Below are 26,823 nucleotides of genomic sequence, written 5' to 3' on the forward strand. Positions count from 1 at the left end.
CGTGATGTCCATCAACCACTTTTTAATGACACATTATTTTTCTATCGTCTTAGCAATTGCAAGAGTGGAACTTTGGCTCACGGGATGTTAGAGATGAGGTTTTGTAGAGTGGCCCTGCTGTCCAACCATAGTCCACCTTTGAAAGCTTTGATCATTTTTCTGGCCTTGGATAATGGGATTTTCTTGCTGGTGCTTTTCAAGATTCTTCGCCTCTTTTTTTGCTTATTGACTTTCTTTCAGGTCCATCCAGCGTGGCAAGGGTACTCAAGCCGTCCAAATGATCCTCGATGGCTTTTCATTTTTTTTTCCACCAACGCTGATTATAGGTAGTCTTCAAGAAGAGAGGTTGGACCGGCTGCAAGGGCATTGGTACTCAAGGCTCGTTGTTGTTTTCTTTCTTTTCATAGCGGTCTGTCAGCTTCGGCCAAGGCAATCATCATATCGGTTGGATCTGGGTCAGATCCTATGGTGGGAATGTCACTCATTTTATCTATGTTGGTGAATTTTTCATTTTCGGCATTATCGATTATCGTTTATCGATGCGGCACTTAATCTAATATTGATTCCTATGTATGGAATACGTTCCGAATGGCCACTTTGCTCAGCACTTCTTCTTGCTTCTCTGTTATTGGAGACAATTTCTTCCAAAAGTGATCTCACAGGACCGGGATTAAACGGAAAAACGATGAAATCGAATGCAAACTGGAGAAAAAAGCAAAAAAAAAAAGTTGTCTTAGTCAATGCATTCGATTTTTGTTAACAATGAAGCGTTGCGAGAATAAGATAGCATTGTCTCTGATGAATATGCTCTTATAAGCCATTGACTTACGCGATGACATATCAAGTCACGTTGTTTTTCAATAATGACGTATAAATGGTATAAACGTTGCGGTAGTAGAAAGGTTAACAAACGATCACAATCAGTGAATAATTCTTTAGGTCTTCTGTGAGCTGCCCTTGAGAGAGCAACTCGATGGAAACGTGTGTGACTTCTTGGTCCCACAATTCTCCTTGGTTTGTTGCATCATACAATGCGTCAACGAAAATGGTTACATCATATACATCGAAATCAGTTAGGATCTGCGAAAGTAAAACGAACAGGAGTCATTACCGATTGTTCGGTAATGACTCCTGTTGCACGTTACCGTTGAATGGGCCATTGAGCACGAAAGTGTTGGTTTTTTTAATGAATCCTTATGTCATAACGTCTTATTGTATCGTGTGAATGCGTGTTTTCACGAGCACTAGCTATAGCGAATTCATTGGTTGAGAAGTGAAAGCAGCAAACAAGACGGTTCGGGAGAAACAAACTGATGAAGTCTCGACAACTCGTTTATTCTGACAAGTTAATCTTGCCCACGATTCTTTGACTCGAAGGTATCATGCTTATTCCAAGGTCGATGCGGTCGATGACTTGTTCCCCCCCATCTTCGTAACTTAGTACCAAGTGTAATGGGCGGAGTAGAACCATGACTTGAATGGGTAGGAAACGTGCATTCATCTGAAACGGAAAAACGAATGGATCAATGATCGACGGTTGTGAAATCGTATCGCCGATCAATGAAGCGACATAAAGTACGCTTGCTTCCTACAGCACAATACATATCAATTATAAAAAATATTCCGTTGGGAAGGCCATTGTCTTGATACCATTGTTCCACGACAATGTTTATTGTGTTTACTCTTCCTGGGAGTATAACATTGAATAACGGATGTGCGAAACCGAAGAACGAGCTGAAACCATTTTCGTGAATGGAAAGTGTTATGTTCATAATATGTCCTGGATAATCAGAATTGACGATGGTTCGACGAATCAAGATCAACAGTACACGAAGAGTTTACACGCCTGCGTCATCGAACTCCAAATCATAGTCGAGTTGAAGTGGGAGCGGTATCTGTGGAAACGAAAACGAATCCGTTGCCTTTGTCTGTTTGTGAACCGATGGAGTGCTTTACGTACACACATAACGCAAATAAAGCAAAACAAATGAAAAAAATTAAAAAGGAACCGTATAAATGAAAATAAAAAATTAATCGAATGAAAATCCACTCCCTTGTTCCATTTCCCTTCTGACCAAATTGACATCCAGCAGACGTTCTAAGCGTGCTATGATTTCAGCATTAGTGAGGTTTTCTAGGTTGGGTGTCTGGATCGGGTTTGAAACAGGTCCAGGCTCTTCTTCCATGTTTTGTTGTCGGCAGAGTGGACAAGTATCATGGTTACGTTTCCATATTTGAAAGCAGCTCAAGTGAAGAAATTGTTTGCAGCAGTTGAGTTGAAAGGTTCCCACGTGACATGCATCTCCCTCTTACAGACCGAAACAACGGACGGTTGTCTCTGAGATCTCAGCCTCGGAGTCTTCGACTACTTCGTTGTTGGCTCATGACGGAAATATGTTGATGGAAAGTGGTCTCTCCTTTTATAAGGTGGAGGGACCTGGTCACATGACTTATACATGAGGGGGTACCCCACATCCACCCACTCTTTTCTCTTATCCACAATACAGATCGAGTGTGGAAAAAGGGGTTTTATTTAATCGAAGGGGTAGTTTGACTCATTGTCATTGTCTTGTGAGCCGACTGAAAGATGACTTCACTTGCCCAGTACCTCACTTTGGCGGAGCTTAAAACAATGGAGAGGATTTGTCTCATCATCGATATGGACGGTTTTTTATTCCCCAAGTTCGTGTGTTGAGAGTTAAGGTATGCTGATCAACGTGGATGTTATGGTGACGTGATGTACTCGTTGCCCATGAAGTACACCGACCTGCTGCCCAACCAAGTCAAACAAGTGACCTACGTGACGCGACGCATCCATGGCGTACCGCACAAACCCACACATTTTGAGAATGCAAAGCCACAGGAGGAACTACATGTTGATGTGGTTGACTTATACAGAGCTAGCAAGACAGAGCTAACAAGACAGAAACAAAAACAGTCGTGGCCTTCAGGGGTGGCCATATCGAGAAAGACTTGCTGGTGATGCTAGACATTCCTTGTATAAATCTGGAGGAGTTCAGCTGTCCAGTGGTGGAAGAACTGGTCCACATGGGGTTCGCAACTGAAGTGTAGGATTGCCGCCATCATCAGATTTCGGGCGGCATTCACTGCACCACCATCGAGTGTCAGATCCTACTGGAATGGATTGTCTTTAATATTAATTGAGTGAAGGCAACCCAGTAAACAGTGAACATTTTTTATTTTGTGTAATGTTACAAAAAAAACTTTTAATTTCAGACGTTTTTTGGTCTTGATGATTCCTCTGTCCACGCCTTCCATCATGCTCTTTTTGCCGGGTTGATGGCTTTCACCATTTTTTTATCCACTTTCTACTTGTCTCGATGTTCTTGGCTCTCGAATGGTCCATGCCATGCTGTTTGGCGATGCGATCCAATCCATTCTTGCCAGGGTCGCCCCGTTTCAATTGTTTCTTCAATTTGTTGCCAGGTCCTAAGTGCTGGTAACCGGGTGGATGAAATTCCACGCCCAGTTTGTCTGTCGTCTTCCCTTTGAGGTTTCCAAAGCTTCTCTTCTCTTACGAAGCTCTTCTTACTGAGGAGTCACAGGCGTGAGGACACCCCTCGGGCCGGAAGGTTTGCTCTTGGCGGTTCTAACAAGGGTGCGACTCGTTCCCTTGCCAGAAGCAGGTGTTTTGATTTCTTTCTCATTTCCTTCTCGATCTCCTTTTTGATTTATTTTCTCGAGGGAGTGGCTTTTATTATCCTTTTGAACCACTGTTCTAGGGAACCCGTGACCAAGGCATCATCGTCCTCCTCCTCGTCTTCCATTTGACCTCCGAATCCACCTGTTGGACCACGTCTCACTCTTTTGGTAAGGTGGTGTCGTTCTCTTGAAAGAGGTTTGACCTTCGCGTTGATGATGCCCGCAGGTAGATGACTTTTCAAAAGGATCTCTCGTTTGGCTGCCACGGTAGCCGCTTTGTTGAGCAAGGCATTTTCCGTCAATTCTCCTTTGTAGTACTGGATCAGTTTTTGTAATTCTTGCGGTGGAACCATCAACAATTCTTCCATAATCTTTTATCGCACGCTTCACAAATTTCACCGTTTCTCTTGCAAGGGTTTTCGCACAATAGAGAAAATTTCAGTCGAATGAGTTCCTCCTCGAGTGTCCTATATCGTCTTTTTCAGAGTCTATGTTCCTCTTCCAAGGCGTCGTTCTTGACGTTGCATTGTTGTAACAATTACACCAAGGACGTCAGCGTTTCAGCAGACATTGACAGAGAAGATGGTTAATAATAATAATTTACATTTGTATAGCGCAAACTTCTATATGAGTATATTTTTATGCTGTCTCAATTGCGCCATCAAAGGCGGTTTGACAGGATTTTTCTCTTTAACATCGCTCACAGCGTTGATCTGATCTGAATTGGCATGTCTCAAAATCTCTTGCCTTTTGTAACGACTGGCTTGCCGAAAAATCGATTTGATGAAGGGAAAATTGTGTTTGATTTTCTTCATACTGCCCACAGTCTTTGATTTCCTCTGTAATGTCCTCCGACTCCGATCGCACCCATTCTTATAATGTTTATCTCTTCCCAACTTCACTCCCACCTTCAAACCCCTTCCACCTTGTCGTCGCCGTCTTCGTCTGGTTGCCATGAGTGAGTGTTGAAAGAAACTCGTTGTTGACTCCCTTTTAAGTCACGCTGACGGTACATAAACGAAGCTCGATTCGCATTTTTGCGACCAATTGTCCGTGAACGGTGCCGCGAAATCCGAGATGGTTTCGTCCAACGTCTGCATCTTGCTGATAAACCCATCCAATTTCTCTATGGGTAATCCACATAGGTTCTCAGTTCTATGATGGTTGTTTCGTGAGGGCAAATTTGGACATGTCCACTTTCAAGGAGAATTTTTTGAAATCGTTCCATCCTTTGATGACCGTTCCTACAGCAGACAAAATGGTGACGATAATACTGTTTTCGGAAACGGATCCCACAATCATTCCGATGGCCATGACCGATAGCGACGCACCATTGAGAAGACTGTGACAACGTCTAAAATGATAATACATCCTGCGATTATACCATCATTGCTTGTGATAAAAACAGTAAAGCGAATCTAATTTTTGAAGTAACTCTCCGCCAACAGTTGAATCCTCCAAAAGATACACTTTTGTGGCCATTTCAACCGAATACTCTCAATGACGATCTGCTCACAGTCGGTGCACCTCCGTCTTTATAGGTGGTTGTGATGCATGCGACTTTACGTCCAGCAGCCGTTTGTCTTTGATCGTTGAGTAACAATTAAAGTTGTTGTTGCATATCGTCTTGATTCATGGGGGACGAGGAAGGTGATGAAAGGGAAGTGGATGGTGTTGGTACCCATCTCCTTCTTCCTCGCCCACCTCTTGTGGTGGTGGTAGTTCTTCTACGCCCACGTCCACGTCCTCGTCTCCAAGGAGTTGTACGCCCAGGTGTTCTTAACTGACTTGAACTTGGTGGTGTCCACGGTATAGTGGGATTAGGATTAGGTCTCCTTGGTCGTACAGGAATACCGATTCCAGCTGAAGGAACGGTGGGTGTTGGTGCTGGTGGCAGTGTAGGAGAGGGAGAACCCAATCCTGCTGGACTGTAGGATAGTGGATCAGGATTAATGTTAGCTTTCAACAAGGCATCTTGAAGGATATCTGTCGTAACAGTTCTCTCACTTTATTAGTACCACCGGTACCAAACCCGGAAGGATGAAGTGGCGTGTAGATTCTTCTCACTCGGCGAGGCGACAACACATCTTCGGGTCCTCTCGTGGCGTCTGAAGCGAATCGAACTCAGTGGGTTCTGCATAAGAATCATCTTCTTCCATTTCCTCTCTAGTTGCGATACTATTTTTCTGAAGAGAAAGGATTGTCTTTCCACGTACGATTTCAACTCCTCGAATCGTTTGCTCTCGATAAGTTTAAATACGTTTACGAGAGGGATGTAAATGATTTCACAAATTCTTCTTTCTCGTATTTGTTGGCAGCTTGGTAATTTCTCCAAAGAAGTTACTGAGATTATGGTCCCTCTTCTCACACAGGATGCATTCTTCCAGTGTCCCCCTGAACACAACCACGCCTTCGTTGAAGCAAACTCTCGCCTGAGTACCACGCCTGTTCTAACATATTTTGGGGTTGATCGACAAACTGTTCTTGATACTGATACGTCTTGTCTTAAAGGACTGGGTTTTGTTCTCTTACAGTTGGTAGATGATGTGTGGAGACCTGTACAAGCCCGTTCACGTTTCTTGACTCCTACAAAAAGCCGTTATGCCATGATAGAGCTTAAGGCTCTTGCTTCTTGTTGGGCTATGAAGAAGTGCAACATGTTCCTTCAGGGCTTACACCACTTCACCCTGCTCACCGACCATAAGACTCTCATCCCAATCTTGAATTCCATGGGGATCGCAGACGTTAAGAATCCCAGACACCAGCGAATTATGATGAAAATGCTGCCTTACTCTTTCACAGCGCAATAGGTAAAAGGAAAAGATCATTTGGCAGCAGACGCCCTTTCCCACTTTCCTGTAGACCAGCCCTCACTTGACGATGAATTGCTGAAGCAGCTGTGCACGCCCACTTTGCTGATAAGTCAACTGAAGACCTGCAGCTACATCAAGTTTCTAACGCCCAACACACCGACCCTCAGCTTTGTCGAGTCGCAGACTATGTCCGCTGTGGATGGCCCGACTCACTAGAAAGAGGTAGACGATCTTGCTAAACCCTTCTGGCCCACTCGCCATCAAATTTACCGCGCTAATCTACTTCCTGGTCATTGTCTTCTCTTGATGAATGGCTGCACTGTCATGTCACTTAAGCTCTATCTTGATCCCTTCAGAACGAGATCCTCTTGACCCTACATGAAGGGCATCAAGGCATTGACAAGACTCGCCGCTGTGCCAGTGATTCCGTCTGTTTGGCCTAATTCAGACAAAAATTTAATTACACCAGCACAGTGAAGACACAACTTTGTGGTGATCAATCAGTATTGATGAGTTGTGTCTTCACTGTGCTGGTGTAATTTAATTTGTCTGAATTAGTTCTGTCACAGAAACTTACTTTTTGGACATTTGCATTAATTTTGGTAATTCATTGCTTCATTAACTGGAATTCTTGTTTGATCAATTGTAAAAAATATTATTAAATATTAATGTCTTTATGACCTAAAAATTGGTACGAGAGAGGCTTTAATAGTCAAGATTGCCTCTTTTGGCTTTGAAATTTGAACGGAGTTTTGAAATTTACACGTCAGTTTTAAACATCGCGGGCGAGATTTCAGAGTTCCTGTAGAAATTACTCTAGTTTATTGACGGTATAAGGCTATGAATTTTTCTTTACAGTACACCATTCGGTAGTTCAAAACTAACAATCATTTCCCAAGTGTTTTGTCATTTTCGGAAAGATTTTGCAAGATCCCATTCAAATACCGGACATTTAATACAAAAAGAAACTCGAATGTTCATTTCATTCTCGGAAAAACTGGTCACGCGTGACGTAGACTGACTGTAAAGCACGTTTCTTGGAACATGAGACCAAGCTGCACCTCCTCAGAATTGTCTCGACACATTAACAAAGACAAGCCAGAACACGGATTTTGGACAGAGATCCAGACTGGTTTACGAGAGGAGTTCGACAATTTACATCAGGACCCACAAGCTGGCCCTAGATAGAGACAGACAACCTTCTAGCGATCTGGACAAGGCTGGTCAGGCCACATGTCACCTGACATGACCAAATCACTGTGAACAAGACTCTAGCAGACTCGAAAGCTTTGAATTTTACTTTCCATAAGGTGTAGCCGAAATGGATTATTCCTTATTTGATTTTTTTTCGCTGTTTCTTTTCTATTCTTCCTGTTTGTGCCAACTGCATTTTTGGCCCTGTTTTTCGACATTCTTCATGTGAAAACAGGTCCATGTGTAAAGATTTAACCGAGAGCCTACGAAAAAAATCAAAATTTTACCCAAAAAACGAAATACGCCCCTTTTGAAGGGAGCCCTTCAATTGCCAACAACTGAATATCAACTCACGTCACTTTAATACTCATTTATTACCAAATTATATTAATTTTACTCACTAATAGTTTCTGGCTTTTCATTAAACTAGTGCAGCCGTCGTTGATGTCACTAAGCTAAATACTGTTTATCATAGACATAGTGCTGGATGATCATCACTCGTTGATGCAGTAGTGAAATTTGGGTTTTAATAACGATTACTGTAATATTGACATAAAAAACATGACATTTTATATAGATATATAATACTATAAAGAAAGTATAATAATGACTTAGAAGTTTCTAATGTGTAGTTGCCATTCAGAGGCAGGTGTGACAAATCAAATTTCCAAAGGCTTGTTCCTGGTATAAGACCCTGCCTTGAGTAACTTTATTTGAAGTACTCATTGAATTCGGGGTCCAGTCCTAACAGATAGCTTGATCTGCATACTGTACATTGGACAAGCTCCAAACAACCACTGAGTCTTGGAACAGACCATTCACATATTGAATAAACAAATCAAACTCTACCGGCTATGACAGGTTCACACATGTGTACATGTATGTTTAGCAGGCTTCAATTAGAAAACAGTCATGCAGTATCTCCCTGGAAACAAATTACTTGTGTTTTTAACCGTTCCTCATGAGACAAGTCACAACTAAGTTTCTTCAAGTTCGTTTGCATGCCAAAACTACATCCAGAACTTTTCTTATGGAGAATATATCAACATAAGTCTAATGGTGGAGGGCACTCTGGTATTTTCCCCAATACAAAGCTGTCGGCCATGAAAGCCTGCATGTCTTGCTCACTGCATGTCAAAGTCTGTCTTTCTAGTGCTACTTTTGATGGATTTGCCACCGATGACGTAGTTCCAATATCTGATTTCTGTAGAGTAGAAATTAAAGTTTGTGTCAATTGCCCATCATTACAATAAATTTGATCCAAAGAAAGGAAGATATGCTGAAAGCACTGTTTGTAGTAGCACACATAATACAACAAATTATCGTTATAATCCAAATATCATGTATTCAAGAAGCAACTTTTAATAGTTTTTTGCCCAAATGGTCTCATTAAATTTAGGACAAGCTGTCCAATAAGGAAAGAGTTGGAATTAAAATTATAATACCTGACTTCCTATAAGGATTTCTTAAGGACGGTGCCTACTAATGTTATTGCACATACGTTCTGCGCATCTCTAGATACTCAGGTTTGATATGGGTGGTGCCTACTAATACAGGGATATTTTTGTGCAGTTTAAAACTGTGCGGAGAAAGCAGAACTTAGCAAGTGATTTTGGTATCCATAAAGAAAACTCCCTCAGGATTTTGACTGCCCTAGATATTCCCATTGGTCGTCTCAACATAAGGACGTCCTCTCAACATAAGGAATTTACTGATTAAAACATCTACATCAAGGACTAGGGACACTGAAGATTACATAAAGAGGTAACACCCGGTAGCCACCCATCACTGAACAATCACTAAACATGTTTGTAAATTATGCAATTAACCAAATGTTGTACAAATGCACTTATAAAAAAATTACTTGCCTGCGAACTAGCTGCCATATTAAGACTATTGGAGACAGTACTATCATCTTTTTGTGGCTTGGATGCAGTGCCAAAGATTCCACTAGGCATGGCAGTTGCTACAGAACCAAACTTGCCACCAGCAGTAGGTGCTTGGCCTGAGAGGCTGACCCCAAACAAGCCTCCTGATTGGTTTAATTGGACATTCTGGTCAGTAGACTTGTTACTGCTACCAAACAGACTCCCTACATTTGCTGAGCTGACACTGGTTTGTCCAAATATATTATGGCCTGACTGATTGGTAGGATTCCCAGCTCCAAATAAGCCACTTGATTGGACTAATGGACCAGTGCCTGACTGGCTGCTAAAGGAACCACTGCCACTAAACATACCAGTGCTTGTCTGTTGCACTGAAGATCCTGCATCCATTGAAACAGGCTCCAGTCGACGCAGGATGGTGTTTTTCTGGATCTCTTTCTGGTGAAGTGAAATATGGCAATAATACTAATGGCACCTGTTACAAGAAAACAAGGCTGTCCTTCTTTAGTTAGAGTAATCGTTTTTGACAGTAAACAAAAGTCATGATCTACAACATGTACCTTGCTGGAAATCTGATGCAAAAATATAATAATGCCATAAACATTTGGTTGGTTGTCATCAGGCAAATATACCTCTCCATGAAAGTGTTCAAGACTTCTATGTTCACCCTAATTCACTTGACTGAGGAATTCTTAACCTTGTTTTGAGTTAAATAATTTCCTTTTTGGTAATTTGATTTTCGCTCCAATTTGCATTAATATGCTAATTCTCTACAATCATGTACATATGCATTAGATCCTCCCAAATGAAAAAAAAAAAAAAACAACTTCAGTAAGGTCCTCCCTTTTATCAGTTTGTTCAAAATTATGAAAGAAAAAAAATTATGTTTCTTTGAAAGTGAAACTATGGTAACGAAAGAGAATGAGGGTTTGAAATGTTAGTGATTTTTGTAAAACCAAAACCATAAGTTCTCTGCATGGCTAATCACATCAGATGCAATTACAGTTCAACACAGTGAGTATAGCGAATAATCCAAGGATGGTCCACGGTTCCAACTCATCTTTATTACAGTTATTACAAATTACGATTACCGTTGCTAAAAGCGAAACAAAATACAAATTACTAAGGAATACAAATGACGGCTATGAAACAACGAAAATACAGGAAACGGAAAGAAACTAAGCGAAAATACTTACAAACGTTGTGTGACTAGAAAGTTGAACAGAAATAATGTACGATGGCTAAAAAGACTGGACGAAAGAAACTGCAACGATGTTGCCGTGAACGCTGAAGGGAAATGAATTAGAATAAACGCTGAAACTTACAAAATGATCTAAGAACAAAGAAAATTATGCAGAGAAATCTAACAGAATGAATATCGATAACTGAAAAGAATGGGAAAGGAATGTGCAACTATACAAACAACTAAACGCTAAACATATTGACGTAGAATGCGGCCATAACATCTGGCTCCCCTAAGAGTTAGGAAAAACTCTCATGTCCTTAATTCTTGATTAAGCATTAAAGTTCATTGAACATCTCTAAATCTCCATGGCTCCTCTGGCTGGGATATACCCCTGGTCTTCAGTTTTCTTCATTCTCAAGTATTAGCACGAGCTTCTGAATTGGCCTCTCCAACGTTGTCGTTGCCGTTGCAACCTTCACCGATAGGACCTGTCCCTTTGAATCTGGGCGTGAGTCGACAACTCGAACCATATTCCATTGATTTCTTGGCACTCTATCATCGGCAATCAATACAAGGTCCCCTCTTTGAAGGTTTCTCCTCGGATTGTATCATTTCACTCTCTCTTGTAGGGTCTGGACGTACTCCTTTCTCCATCTCGACCAAAAGACGTTGGACAAATATACACCGTATTCACAAATGGCGGACACACGCGGAAAAGACTGGCACTACGCATCAAAACGAGGCGTTTTAGGATAAACAAAAAAAATTTCCAGCGAATGTAACCTTCTAGAGGGTCGATAAGTGCTGAGTTTCTAAAAATTGAGTATTTCTGATCACTTAGTCCGAACGAGTTCAAGTTCTAGTGTTTATTATTTATTGGTTGGCTTCTTGTAGCAATCTCAAATGCAAACTAGACACTCACAGGAAAAAAATGAGTTAGAATTTTTGTTTCAAACCTTCGAGTGTAATGTCTACAGAAAATATGAAAAGTTGTTAGAAAGATCTTCACTCTAGCAGGCGCCACAAAGGTTTATTCGATGTATTTTTTCGAAAGGGAATTAAAACAGGTTTCGAAGGAAAGAAATCGAATGTACAAACAGACGCAGTTCCAAAGAGGGTTGCGTGGCGATTACTACTCGGAAGTTCCAATCGCAAAAGCTACAAAAACCGACTCCTACTATTGTGAACAGCTCTAATGCCTAAAAAACGAAAACAAAGGGAGGTGGAGGGAAGCTACTGAAAGAAAAGTTTAACTAAGGAAGCAATATGTGAGCCAAGACTTAAATATTTCGGTACATTTTAGGCGCTTTTTCCCCGAAATAAAAAAGATATCATGCATCGCAAGATTGGCCAAGATTCGTGCAAGTCTTAGTTATTGAAAATGTGGCAGTTACCAAAGTCAAGAGGAACTACTGGAAGTAAGGTATCAATTTTAAGAAAACGATCCTGCAAGGAAATTCAGGAATGTCACTCTCTAATGCATTATATTGTAACTGCATTACAAGGAATGGCAAGTTTAGGAACCCAGTGTAAAGCGAAATACGATAATCTAATTCTGACAAATTACCTAATTAAGTATGCAAATCTTTAATGATTTCAACCGAAATGCCGGTTAAAAAGCCACAACGCTGTGTTCGCTAGTCCCTGTTTCACGGAATACAATTTTCTCATTCAGGCAAGAAATGTTCCTTCTGAGCTTGTTCCATTATTAAACAGTTGGATTTTGATGACTTGATTGATTTAACAAATTATGAATTTTGAGGGGACTGCATTCTCTGCTTGTTGTTTACAGTACCGCTACAATGTAAATGAATCGAAACAGACAAGTCTTGGTTCACCTGTTGCTTCTTTTCAAATTATTCGTCCAGCCGTTTCTCTCCACATCCTTCTCGTCTTTTCGTTGTCGTCTTCGTCTTTTTTTTCTTGGTATTATAGCGGTTTAGACAAATGGTTGTAGTCTCTCTTGCGCTCGGAACGTCCGATACGAAGTTGATCACGCAACTCTCGTTAGAAATGCATCCTTTTGTATGTTCATTTTGTTTCTTTCAAGACCTATCTTACCTTCGGATTCCGAAAGACATACCAAACAAACTTCTGTAGTATCTCTATCCATCTGCGCTCGAAAGTTGAATCCTTCGGAAACAAAAACTCTAACCGATTTGTTTCCGTGATTGTCTATTTTGCATTTGGGATTGCTACAAGAAACGAACCAAGAAACACTAGACCTCTCTCGTTCGGAATAAAACCAGCGATCTGAAAAACTTTAAGCTGTTTAAGAGCTTATCAGCGAAATAGTCTCTCTGTGAGCTTGTACTCGCAGGCAAATTATTTTTTGTTTATCCTAAAACGCCTCGTTTTGATGCCTAGTGCCAGTTTTTTCCCGCGCATCCGCCATTTGTGAATACGGTGTATTGAACCTGTTTCCATCTTCAACAGAGATAAACGTCGGCCTTCTGGAAGTTACCCGGGGGCGGCATTACGATCTTTGATTTTATCGTCAATAAGTGACTCGGCGTTAAGGGGTCCAAATCTCAGGGATCACTTGAGAGGAGGGTAAGCGGACGGCTGTTGATGATGCATTCTTCCTCAGCCATCAAGGTTCTAAGAGACTCATCACCAAGGGCATGACCATATTCTCGCATCAGCGCAGACAAGATGGATCAAACAGATCGTATCTGACGTTCCCATATGCCACCCATATGAGACGCAGCTGGCGGATTCCTTTTCCATTTGATAACCCAATCAGAATTGAAGTCTTTACTGAGGCGCCTTTGGATGTCATCATGGTCCATCTCCTCTACGGCTTTCTTAAGCTCTGTCTGAGCTCCCACAATGTTGGTTCCCTGCTCTGATCTGATCTCACGCACTCGCCCTCTCCTTGCTATGAACCTTCGTAGTGCGTTCATGAAGGAATCTGTTTCCAGTGAGTCTGCTGTTTCGATGTGTACTCCTCTACTGGCTAAGCAAGTAAATAGTACCCCATAACGTTTGACTTCTTTCCTGCCTTGCTTTATTTGAAAGTGACCAAACAGATTGACACCACAATAGGTGAAGGGAGGGGCAGATGCTATCCTCTCCTCCGGCAGGTCAGCCATCTTCTGTTCACCGGTTGTTCCTTGAAGGCGACGACACACAACGCACTTGGAAATGAGATGTCTGACAGCAGAATTCGCGCTTACTATCCAATATCGGCTTCTTAGCTCGTTCAACATCATGCCTCTGCCAGCATGGGCGACTTTCTTATGAGCGTCCCGAATGATAAGCTCGACGATGAAACTCTTCTTAGGGAGGATAACCGGATGCTTAAAGTTTTCCTCAAACTCCTGTGAATTACCCAGTCTACCACCAACGTGGATGAGTCCATCCTTGTGTTGAAAGGGATCGAGGCGGAACAGGGTACTTGACTTCCTAATTTCAGACTTCTTCGCTTTCGCGAATTGGCGATCGTCCTTGGAGTATGCTCTTTTAATCTTCTGCAAGGCTTCTATTTCCTTGGGAAACGCTCTGCTCTGTATAAGTTTAAGAATGGTCTTCTCAGCTCTATCCAACTCTTCTACCCTCAGAGGCTCAACTTCAACCTTTGTGGCATTTCCGCCTCTCCTTGTACCATCGTCAGTAATGCCTTGCTTGGGCTTGAGACGGAGTATCCAAGCAATAGATTTCTTCATTCGGTGCCATTCGGAAAACCGGTTAAGCCTCGTCAGAAAATCTTCGCTCTCATCGACGTCCATGCTGTGTACCGAAATCCTTTTAACTTCAGGGTCGTCTACAGGGACTTGAGGCCACTCACTCTCAGGTAGCCGTAAGAAGTTTGGACCTGTAATCCAACGATACTGCGGGGATAATTCTTGACCATAACCAGTCGAACTTACATCAGAGAAGCTGTGGATCTGTCTCGACACAACGACGCCAAAGTTATTGGGCTTCAGACATTGTTCCATAAAGAAACGCTCAGGTGCAGTCAACTGGCCTCTCCACCTTTCCCAACGTACACGGAACTCCTCGCAAAATCTTGTCGTCCCATCCTAGCTTCGTTCGGCACAGATCCTGCAATATCTTCTTCCCGACTAACAGGAAGGGCGCAGCTATACCCAGGGGGTCTTAGACGGAAGATATGGTTGATAGTATTCCCCTCCTTGTTAGTGGTTGGTCTTTGATGACAATTCTGAAACCGAACATGTCCGATTTGATTGCCCACTGGACACCAAGAGCTCTCTCCACTGGATAGTAATCACTTCATAATTCTAACGATCTAACTTCTGGGGCGCGCACTTCTTCCGGGATACTTTCGAGAACTTTCTTGTGGTTGCTAATGAACTTGGCCAAATTAAACCATTCCTGGGCGCAAGCATAGCGAACGTCACGTATCTTTCGATAGCGGTATCTTCTTTTCCTTCAGAGCGCAGACAGTCGTCGACGTAAAAGTTCTTTTGCAGAACATCTGCGGCCTCTGTTCCAACAATCTTTTCTGCGTCATCTGCGGCTTTTCTCAGCGTGAAATTTGAGCAACTTGGTGACGACACTGCGCCGAACAAGTGGACATTCATTTGATATTCTTCAAGGTCTTGTGTTAGGTCTCCATCAGGCCACCAAAGGAAGTGAAGGAAGTCTCGCTGGCCTTCTGGTACGCGGACTTGATGAAACATTGCATCAATGTCCCCCATAAACACAATAGGCTCTTTGCGAAATCTTGTAAGGACACCAACAAGTTGATTTGTCAGGTCGGGTCCTTGTAGCAACTTGTCGTTAAGCGATGTTCCTCCAAATCTAGCGCTACAGTCGAACACCCCGATGGGGTATGTACCAGACTTGGCCCGTCTTTGCAGGAATAAGATGAGACAGTACCCTCCGAGCAAATCCCTTGGCAATGATGCTGCCCATAAAGTTAACATAGTCCTTGTAAAACTTCTCATTCTTACATGTAATAAGCTTCTTTCTTAACCATAGTGCTCTTTGAAGAACTTGTCCTCTATTGTCAGGAAACCATTGGCTGTCAACACGGAAAGGAAGGGGAATTTCATAATGATGATCTTCCTCGTGACAAATTCCCTGGCTAACTATCTTCAGAAACTTCATGTCTTCTCGTGAATATTCTTGCTCGTTTTCTTCTGTTCATTCACTGAAGTCCAGTTCGAGCATCTTATTGAGTGCTTGTGGAGTGACGATCTCCTTAACTCTGCTCTCTACCATGAAGTGGTGGTCGAGGTGTCTGCCTGAACCAACTTCCGTAGCAGCAACTCTATGGCAATTGACATTTGAATGTTCTGTGTCGCACATGTACAGAGGGCCCACTATTGCCCATCCAGCAAATGTCCTCATTGCGAAGGGACCACCATCTTTACTAGCTAATATGTCTATGAGTTCGAGAGCTTTCGGGCAGTTTGAGCCAATCAGAAGACCAATCCTGACGTTTGGTAACTGTGTAGGCAGCTCGCTGGCTATGTTTCTGAGATGTTTCCAACGATGGGCAAGTTCAGGCGTAGGCACATTTGAGGATGTGCAGAGGTCCTTTTAAGTGAATATCTTCGGTAGCTGTATGGGATTCTTGCCCTTTAAGTCCGTGACGATTAATCCATTCAAGACCTTAGAGTCGTGCAATTTTGTACCATTGACAGTCCATGAGCTGTGTATTCACGCCCTTCACCCCCAAGGTGGTCGCGATATCGTCAATAATGAACAAACTGGTACTGCAGGTGTCAAGCATGGCGTAAGTAATCCAAGGATGGTCTACGGTTCCAACTCGTCTTTATTACAGTTATTACAAATTACGATTACGGTTGCTAAAAGCGAAACAAAATACAAATTACTAAGGAATACAAATGACGGCTATGAAACGACGAAAATACAGGAAAGGGAAAGAAACTAAGCGAAAATACTTACAAATATTGTGTGACTAGAAAGTTGAACGTTACGTCCAGGACGTTGTTGATTATAAGGTCCAGGACGTTGTTCCTGTAGATAACCTCCAAGTTGGATCACTGTAACTCTCTTTTATACAATGTTCCGAAATATGTCATTAAAAAGCTTCAGTCAGTACAGAATGTCGCGGCTCGACTGATCACAGGCTCTCGCAAGTATGACCACATAACCCCTATTTTATTCGACCTCCACTGGCTTCCAGTTTCCGAGTGAATTAAATTCAAAATACTTCTGCTCACCCACAAAGCTCTTCACCAACAGTCCCCCATCTACATACAAGACCTGATACGCCGCTATTCAACTTCAAGAACGCTCCGGTCGTCGTACGCATTTCGCCTGTGTCATGTCAACTATAATCTAAAGTCGTATGGCTCCAGAGCTTTTGCTGTTTCGGCCCCAGAACTCTGGAACAAACTACCTGTCGAAATCTGTTCTTTTGACAATTTAAATCTTTTTAAACATAAACTTAAACCTCATATTTTTTCGAATTATTTTAAACAGATATGATTTTTTAAAACTTTGTAAAGCGCTTAGAACAGAACTGGATAAGCGCTAAATAAGTAGTTATTATTATTATTATTATTATTATTATTATTATTATTATTATTATTATTATTATTATTATTATTATTATTATTATTATTATTATTATTATTATTATTATTATTATTATTAACGGAAAAAATGTACGATGGCTAACAAGACTGAACGAAAGAAACTACAACAATGTTGCCGTGAACGCTGAAGCAAAATGAATTAGAATAAACGATGAAACTTACAAAATGATCTAAGAACAAAGAAAATTATGCAGAGAAATCTAACAGAATGAATATCGATAACTGAAAAGAATGTGAAAGGAATGTGCAACTATACAAAGAACTTAACGCTAAACATATTGACGTGGAATGCGGCCGTAACAGTGAGTTATTAGCATATTTTCAATGCAAAGCCATGTAACACACTAAATACAGGACAATGGATGCAAAAAGCCACAATTGGCTTTAATTTTGCTGCTCATTGGTTGAGAAAGTGATTTGAATTTTGCTTACGGTAACCAATCACAATCACAGGACATCACCAAGCAATACGGAAGCCACTTCAAAATTACTTTCAGCACCAAACAGAAAATTGCTCAAAAACACATAATGAACCAAACCTTACAATCTGATCCACAGTCATTTTGCTTAACTGATGTCTTCTTTTATGGTTTTCACTGATAAGTTGCTTTAATCCTTGTTCCTACCAACAAAAGAATTAAAATAATTGAAGACCCAGGGCAGACAGTCCAGTTGAGAGTAAGTCAAATGCAAAAAAATTATGCAAAGAATAATGACTCAGCATTAATTTCTGCTTGGCCTTTCTTTGTTAATTAATTAATTTTCTTTTTGTCTACTTTGACTTTCTCTTGCCCCACCTTATTGTTCCACTGGGTCTCCTTAAAAGTATATAAGAAACTACACACTGTAAGTTTGTTAACCCTATCTTTTCTTTCATCTTTTGGGGATTTGACCTACCTCTCCCCCTCCTCCATAACTTTGCAAGTATAAAAAAACTATGACAATGGCACTTGGAGGATAGTCTTAAGATGTCTCCCCCACCCCCCGCTGAGGTCTGCAACTAGAAGTGGTGATATCGGATATGACATGTAGTTACATCATGCTTGCTAAATAGAAGCCATTTCCCCAGTACTTCAATAAAAACATAAAATTTACAGTAGCAAAAGTAATTTTTCTTCATTTAAAAAAAATACCATTCCATTTTTCTTGAAAAAGTGTCTGTCAAAATTTGGTTGCCATGGTAACATCAAAGTCAATGAACACTCAGTTGCTGCAGCTAGAATACCCCCCACCCATGTCTAGATAAGGTTGAATAAGGCTTATTTGTAATCACATGGTCATTAAAATTAGTATCTAAAAACCTGATGTGCTGCAATCATGTCAAATTATTGGCATTAGAAAGTACAGTACTATGAGTATAATGATAGGCTGAGAAAAACATTTCAATTCTTACATAAATATCAGCATTTCCTTTAGCATTGGCTGTGTATGCCTCCAAACGGATCTCTTCAGGTGAGAAATCCATTAATCCTAGGGCAAGAATAAAATTTATCTATTAACTCTCTCATAGCGACCACTTCTCATAAGCGACTATGCACCTCCTGTAAGCGGCCATATCGTAAACAACCACTTTGTTTCTCAGTTAAATACTGTTTCAAGAGCTCTCTCATAAGCGACCACCACTCAAATTTCTTAAGGGACTGCAACCACTTTTTCGGCAAGAAATTTGACATATTCTTTTGTTTTTTGTTTTCGGTAAACGACCCCCAACCTAGTCACGTGCATGTATGATTGTTAGTAAATCATTACTCAGAAGTGACAAAAGTACAATTTTTAATGATGCTACCCCGGACTGCTGACAGATAATGACAGTTTACAAAAAAAGAAGATGGCACTCAAGACTCCTTTGTCAGATCGCCGAGTTTGCAGCTTATCGGGGTTGCAAGGAGTTGTCCACTGCAGTCACAAAAGTGTCTGATATATTTCATGTTGACATGAGGCTTAAGGAGGCTCATGGCAGTTTTTTTGGACATGGGGTGGAAGTTTTGAAATTACAATCTCGCATACAAGATAAACTTCGATCTCCTTCATACTACATCATCATTTCAACATATAATCAAAGTTAATTTTCTCATCGGTTTCCAAGCAACAACTATTACCATACCAACAGTGGTGCATAGCCTCTCATTAATAACACATTGTCAATTATCAAGTGAAATCTAGTCAGACACTTTACGATGAAACTTTCGGGATTTAAACTCCTCAATTAGACGAAAAATCTGTAAGAGCGTTTTCAAGTAAATGATTAATCAATTTTACGGGGTGATTTTGTTTATTCCCGCATTTTTCACCAATATCTCTGGCAAAATAAAACTTGACACTTCGTCTTTTCTGTTAAAAGGTCTTTCCTTATAGAAAAACATTCTAAATGTATATTGAGCTTCATGGGCGTCTCCAATTTTAAGATATTAATGTTTAAAAAAACAATGAAAATAAAGCGCAGATGAATAAAAAGCTCCTACTTTGCATAAAACGAGATATCTTTAAAATGCCCCCCCCCCCCCCCCCCACAGATTTTTCTGTTAAATTACAATTCTTTTCGAGATCCACGCAAGTTTTAGGCTCAAGAACCGAAACCGGTGTTAGATAAGAAGGCTGAATATTGATCTCCTCCTTGAGTCATAGAAGCAATCAAGCATTCCACTGACTTTGTGGATAAGCGGATGAATGCATCGGAGTAATGTACTGTAAATACAGTATCTAGGGTTCAGGTTTATGCACTCCATGTTTGACGTTGTTTTCCTAGGTTTTGTTCGGTTTAAATTTCAGGTGATTTAAAATGAGACACATTGACAAGTCTGTACACTCTACTGTACTTTTCCTGAAACTTGTTGCATGTGAAAAAATCAAATAAATTAGTTTCTGTTTGCCTAATTTTAGCTGATAAGGTAATATTTTTATGTAATTAATAAATCAATCCAGTATTAGGTTTATTTTGTTGATCTTTCCAATGAGCGACCACCTCCCCTAAGTGACCACTTTGTTGTGCCCCAAGGTCACTTACAAGAGAGTTTATTGACTATATCATTGAGTTCTTAGTTCAATTGACAATTTATACTACTATCCTATTACTATAACTACAACTACTATTACTCACCTGGTAAACTGGGTTCTTCCTTTGTATAAGTGTAGCATGACAGTGGCCACTGCCTGCTTCTTTCCCAAATCTCCAAATCATTTTTCATGGTTTGTCTGTACGAAAACATACATTAATACAATTTATTAATTAACGCATTGATTTTAAATAACAATAAACTATAGGCTCCATTACCAGCTGCTGTTTGGGAGAATAAGCAGGAAAGCCTGACCCGACGGAGCAGCGAAAATCAAGCTTACTAAGTTCAACACCAGTTAATGGAAAGCTGAAGCATAGTCGTGGAAAATTGGTTAAAGTCTGTACAACAGGCATTTGATACAAGCCCCAATCAACACCATCATGAATTTTTAGACTTCTGACAGTCCCCACAATATTTCTCTTGACCTGGGACTGGAAATGCTGAGGTAAACCTATGATGGATTGGAATTCCAACCAAGGGGAACAATAACTGTCTCCATTGCTTGATGCATGCTAGAGAAACCAGTGTTGGCATCTAATGTGGATGGCTTCCTTGATTAGACGCCAACATCCCACATTAAACAGAGATGCGGGCTATGATCTTCCCACCATTTTAACTACTTGTTGTCATGTGACTAGACAACATGTAACCATGTGACAAGCTCACTTTGCTGATGAAGACTATGAGATGTGGCTGAAAGCTACTTTTTGCTCTAATTTCTCAGACCTAATGCGAATAATTATTTAACATGTTCTGAGGTCAGGAATGAATTATAAGTTTATTTAGCTTTGGTACTACGAGCATCCAAGAACCTGGATTAAATCTTGCCATGCTCTGTATTTCCCATTGGTAATTTGAATTTCTGAAACAAATTGAAAATCTTTCTAATTTGCTTGTTATAGCCTTACTGTATTTGGGAAATTGTCTGCTCACTGTCTGTAGACTCCCTTGGCTCGTTGGATAAAGCTTCAAATCGATTCTACAAAACAAAACAACATAAAAATATAACTGTTTTGTATTTACCAATGAGCCTATAATCCTACAGGTCTCTCATGTAATTGGCTGTGCTATTAACTATTTTCTGACCAGAGATGTGTGCCAGCTTAGACCAGAAAGGTTGGCCTTGGCTTGCCAGGGCGAGCCCAGACAGAACACTTTTTTTGCACAGGGTATGCTATTCACTGAATAAGATTATCATGCTCTACAATTTAAATGAATTGCTACACTGTAGGGTTTAATCATGTTATGGCACAGGATGATATAATTTGTTCTTTACTGTAACAGTCTACGTGTAATCAGAATTCCTATGTGTAACAGTGTGTGCTAATGATATATAGTCCAACTGCACTGCACCTGATTATAATATGAGCGGTTCCATTGCCCAGCTGACCTGCTAGTTTGCCTAAAGCCTCCACCTGAAGAACCCAATCCTTGAACAATAACACCATGATAACAATAAATTAAAACCATCATTGATAACAAAAATATTTATTTAATGATAATTACTTACAAAAAAATGCAATAATTTATAAGTTGTATTAATAATACTTTACCTTCACCTCTTGGATGTTCATTACGGCATTTGTCACCAAATCGACAAAATCCACCCAAAAAATATGAACATACTGTTTTGGCTTTTGCTTAAAAGAAAAGAAGAATGAGATTCAAGGGCTTAGTAAAATACTGTATATAGGTCTTAATAAAAGGGCAAAAACATTGACAAGTTACAATGAGCCATCTCTACATCTACATAATTTATTAAGTTGATAAAATCTTGTAAGACATCACATCAACTATAAATTATAAAAGCTACAATAAAATACACATATATGTATAAGTTGAATTAAAGCAAATATGTCAAAATTATAAGAAAACAATAAATGATAATTCAAAATGGCTGAGATCTACTTAAGCACATTTCTACATTAACAATATGATTTTAAACATCAATCAGCTATGTTTCGACATTATGAGGTTTAACATACAGGTACAGGTGTAATATACAGGTTAATATGTAGGTTAATATACAGGTTATTGGGGTCATTTGAGACAAGGGAAAATAAAATTAGTTTGAGTTAGCCAAGAGTTCAAGTTAACTGAATTTGAGTTAGCTGATAGTAAATGACTGATAAAATTGGGTCAAATCCAATCCAGGGGAAATCAGATTTGGTTCGAGTTAGGGCCTAATTGCAATAGAGGACAAGCCGTTTTTTGAGGTGTCAAAAAAATAAAAATCTGTCATTGTGACCAAAAACCAGGTGCGATTGCGTTTCTTGTCGAGACCAAAATTTGTTTAGTGCCGAACAAAGTTCAAAGGGACCTCTGAAGCTGCAGGCCAAACTGATACAAATCTTGAAAAATAAAAGACGGATGTCTGTTACCTGACAGGTGACAAACAGCGGTCTCCATGCACGAGGTTTTTCCGCAAAACGTGACCAGAGGGTTATTTTGCCATCATGAATCCTTGAAAACCTGACGAATATTTTGTGCCGCAGTATTCGCAATATTACGCGCCACAAGGCTTTTTTGGAATGAGCTATATGTGGGCACAAGATGGAAGGGCAGCAAGTCCAGCTCCGTCAACCGCAAGCTCTGACTCTTGGGTAGCTGAATCATCGGCAAGCGCAACAGTATCACCACCATTATCGGGAGCAGCACATTGACTTTCTTCGGCAGAAGCAAAGAAAACCCAGTACAGTAAGTGGACAAAACAAGAAGAAGAGCTTCTGGTGCAGTTGTGGGCAGAAAAACATGACCAACTGGAGAGTAGAGAAAGCAGAAATTATGCAAATCGCACATTTGATATCACATTGATTGGCATATTTTACTTCATGGTGCGAATACGCTTTATGAGCCAAAGGTTTTGTCTCTGGCCCATTTCACACGCAATTTGTCTTGAAAATTCTGAAAACAATTTCATAATTGTCCTCTAGTGCGATTAGGCCCTTAGCAGGGAGTTGAAGTTAGCCAAATTCCAGTTAGCGGGGTTCTACCATACTTTAAGTTATGCTAACTATGCAAGTTAAAAAGCTACATGTACGAATAAATTAAAGAAAGAAAAAAAAATCAGGTTTGAATAATGCAGTGTTCTACCAACTGAATTATCAACCAACTGGGAGCTGGTCATTACCCATAACAGCATTAAAGTGAAGTTTATGGGGATTTTACAACATCACAGGTATAATTTACAAATTCACAAAATGACCACTCCCAGTTGGCTTTATAGCTCAGTTGGTAGAGCACTGCCCTGGTATCACAAAGGTCAACCCTAAGTTTTGTTTTCGGGCTTTGATGGTGTCTCATTTATTATGTTTTTCATCTACAGATCAAAGATAATGTATTTCATGTATTTCACTTCCATCTCTTCAATTCTATGAGTATGTTGGGAATTCATAACCATAATGGTCTCTCATTTATCAATTCTTTCATGTGTGAATTTCATATAAGCCTAAAGGACATATGAAGCAAAAAATATTTTACAGTATGTAATATATGAAACACAAGACACAGTGTTGTTTCATTACATATCAAACACCAAGAAGAGAGTTGAAAAATACAACGTGTAGCGGAGTATTTTTGAGGAACTTCAAGGTTTTTGATTTGTGATGAAACACTATGAAGAGTGTTTGATATACCTGCTCAAACAAACTGATTTTGAAGGGGAAATTAAGGATGCAAAAACGAAGTTTTTCATCAGATATCCAAACATGTCACAGTGCATGATTTCCTTTGTCTTTGGCTTTTGAATAATAATGAGTGTTAGAAGCTTTTTTGAAAGGCCTTTCAAAGTGATGAATAGTGGGGTTTTCGTTTCTCAATTTTTTTTATCTTCTCTCATTCCAGAGATATTCAAGTTATTGTTCTGTGATTTATCCCCGGGGGGGGGGGGGGGGGTACTCCCATATGAAAGAGACAGGGATGCTCGTCGTCTCGCTTAGGGGTGTAAATTTTGGATTTTGGTCTCGCTTAGGGTGTTCCGGGCAAAGCGCCAATATTTTAAGCTGCCAAGGTCTCGTTTAGGGTTCCGTGAAGAAACACAGAGTTACGCGAAGAGAAACAGAAGTCAAATTTTCTTTTTAACTTATTTTGTTTACCGCATTAGGGGTCAAAATTTGCTTAAGCCACGCCCAGATTGGTCTCCTTTAGGGGTCACAAAAAGCTTGAGCCACGCCCAAATCGCGCAATTCGTGACTAAACAGGGAGCGGCGACTGTTCAATGCTGTCGCGCAAAAACATCTTTGGGAGGTAGGGAGAGGCGACATTTCGCTCGTGATGGTGCGTAAATCTGGGACGTCTGTGCCAAGGTAACTGGCCACAACTGTTGCGAAAAAATACACCGAGCAAAACTATGAAAACGGAGCTAAAATGCTGCCTCAAAATTGTTTCTTCTTGGGATTCTGACAGGTAAGTGTGTTCCCAAATTATCCAGCTTTAGTTTGATACGAATTTGGTTGTAAAGAGGAGAACAAGTCGAAAGTTCAAAGCCATTTTGCTGAGTGTGTTCAAATTGTTTCGCGAAAAAGTTGCCTCCCTTGTCAATATTTATATAGTAAAGTCAGCAGAGCTCAGATCAGCTCGCGCACAACTCAGTACACGACATTAGTGCTGTCGCGTAAATTGTATGCAAACGAGCACTGTAGAAAACCACAAGAAACGAACAACGTAAGTCAATAATTTATTGATTTATTGATTTATTTCTTTTTCACAACTTTTGTGGACTCCCTGTGGCTTGAGATAAAAAAGACAGTCTTTTTCTAGGGCCGGTGTGAAGCTCTGGAATGAGTTTAATACCAACAAAGCTCTGGGTACTGCCCAAATCGCTATTCAAAAAGAAAATCAAACTTGTACTATTTAACATGCTAGAATCTGAAGACTTGTATGACGATTTTGGATCTCTAGTAACAAAAGTAAAATCACAATTGTCATGGTTGTATATTACCGTTTTGTCATTCCTTTCCTTTCTACCCTATTTCATGTTTTCCTTGTCTTTTCTCCTGTGTTGTCTTTAAGGAAGCTCAAAAAAGATCTTCATTATTCAAGTCCTCCCAAAATCCTTTCCTTATTCTTGTATCTTTGATATTATAGCTCATTCTGCCTTCTTACTAAGCAGTAAAAGCAGTAAGGCAGTAAAATTGCACAATCTAAATTTATACGTACGAACACCCAATAAAGCTGAAAGTTGAAGTTGCGTTCATTATAACTTTACGGTGAACTTTAACCCGTGTAAACTTACTCTATTAGATATATTTAAGCAACTAACCTGAAGGATGTTCGTAGCGGCACTTGTCTCCAAATCGACAATCGCCCTTCAAGAAATATTGACAAACAACCATTGCTTAGGTACTCGTCCGGTACGCAATGTCAGGTTCACGGCATCATACATGACGTTAATTTGCCCACTCCACCGTGCGAGTGTACGGTTGTAGCCACTGGTTGTAGCAGACTATGCAATGGTTGCATTGGTCTTCCGTGGCATATGTACATGTGTCTTCTCACCTTGTAATCAGTAATCAGTAATGAACGCTCTTCTTTCCACCAATGAAACCACAGGTCACCAAAGCGTATGTGACACAGGTTACCATGCAAGCGTGATTTAAGAGTTTGTATGGAGTTAAAATTAAATCGAAATTTAGACAACAATATTCCCACAAAACTCACCAAAAATATAATTAAGTCTGAAAAAGCTTACCCGGTGTGTTTTGCTGTGTTTTCAATGCGTCTCAGTGCTTCTAAACGCTGTTTAGAGCGGTTTATCTCTCAGCCGCTAGTCCACGTGCATCACTGTATTATGTTAATGACAAGGTAGGAAACTGAAAGTCGAATTTGAATATAATTTGGCCCGTCATTTGAGGAGAGCACTTCGAAAACCTCGCTAAAATTTGCTTGAAACTTAAGCACTCGCCTAACTGTCTCTCCATATGGCAAGAAGGATGATGTGCGGTCTTACCTGGGCAGATAGTTTCCGGCGAAGTTTATTTATTGAGACACAGGCCTTCGTTGAAAACAAAGTTCATTTCAAATTGGGTGCCATTTTTGCCGCCGACAGAGCCGTGTCGCTGGAATGTTGGAACAAACTCACGGTCAAACCTAGGCACGAGTACTAAAATGTGCCCAGCCGGGGAAATCCACGGGAAGCCTTTGGCACGTAACAAACCACACAAACCCCCTCCCGGCTAAGTGCAGTTCTGTACCAGCCGTGCTAGGCGTAACAGCAAGAAACGTCTCTTGAGAATATAAATTGACTTTTGCATTATTATTATTTTTTTTTTTTTGTGAATTGACTTCGCGATTTTCCAACTCGTAACTTACGAGTTGGCTTTTATTGAATAAAAGCTGACTGAAAGAAACTGAAAATTTGTCTTTGGATCTGTTGTATTCACGCTCTCCAAAAAACCTTGAATTTCGCAAAGTTGTTGTTTTGCCGAGAACGGCAACATTTTTTACACACGTGTAAAGTCATTGTTTTGCTCATTAAACTTATTGAATTTC

The 26,823-nt window shown here is 40.3% G+C and overlaps 2 protein-coding genes across 3 annotated transcripts; both read right to left on the reverse strand.

Annotated features, from left to right (window-relative positions):
- Positions 1-8,025: 8,025 nt before the first annotated feature.
- On the reverse strand, positions 8,026-25,773 carry LOC146458690 (nucleoporin NUP42-like). Of its 2 annotated transcripts, none has more exons than XM_085090427.1 (9): positions 25,595-25,773; positions 21,888-21,974; positions 21,688-21,764; positions 21,243-21,313; positions 20,376-20,470; positions 18,672-18,748; positions 17,818-17,900; positions 9,910-9,994; positions 8,026-8,874 (listed from the first exon to the last, which is right to left on the reverse strand). In XM_085090427.1, exons 1-9 carry the CDS (start codon positions 25,665-25,667, stop codon positions 8,713-8,715), a joined length of 810 nt encoding a protein of 269 aa, XP_084946553.1. In that variant the 5' UTR covers positions 25,668-25,773; the 3' UTR covers positions 8,026-8,712. The 2 variants fall into 2 exon arrangements, with proteins under 2 accessions (XP_084946553.1, XP_084946552.1); XM_085090426.1 differs by having other exon boundaries at positions 9,539-9,994; positions 17,823-17,900; positions 25,595-25,772.
- On the reverse strand, positions 13,157-17,811 carry LOC146458691 (uncharacterized). The gene is made up of 2 exons (XM_085090425.1): positions 16,152-17,811; positions 13,157-16,096 (listed from the first exon to the last, which is right to left on the reverse strand). Exon 2 carries the CDS (start codon positions 14,681-14,683, stop codon positions 13,403-13,405), a length of 1,281 nt encoding a protein of 426 aa, XP_084946551.1. The 5' UTR covers positions 14,684-16,096; positions 16,152-17,811; the 3' UTR covers positions 13,157-13,402.
- Positions 25,774-26,823: the final 1,050 nt, after the last annotated feature.

The sequence above is a fragment of the Pavona decussata genome, unplaced genomic scaffold, assembly GCF_977016875.1.
Source record: "Pavona decussata unplaced genomic scaffold, jaPavDecu1.1 SCAFFOLD_232, whole genome shotgun sequence".
In the NCBI taxonomy this organism is placed as follows: Eukaryota; Metazoa; Cnidaria; class Anthozoa; order Scleractinia; family Agariciidae; genus Pavona; species Pavona decussata.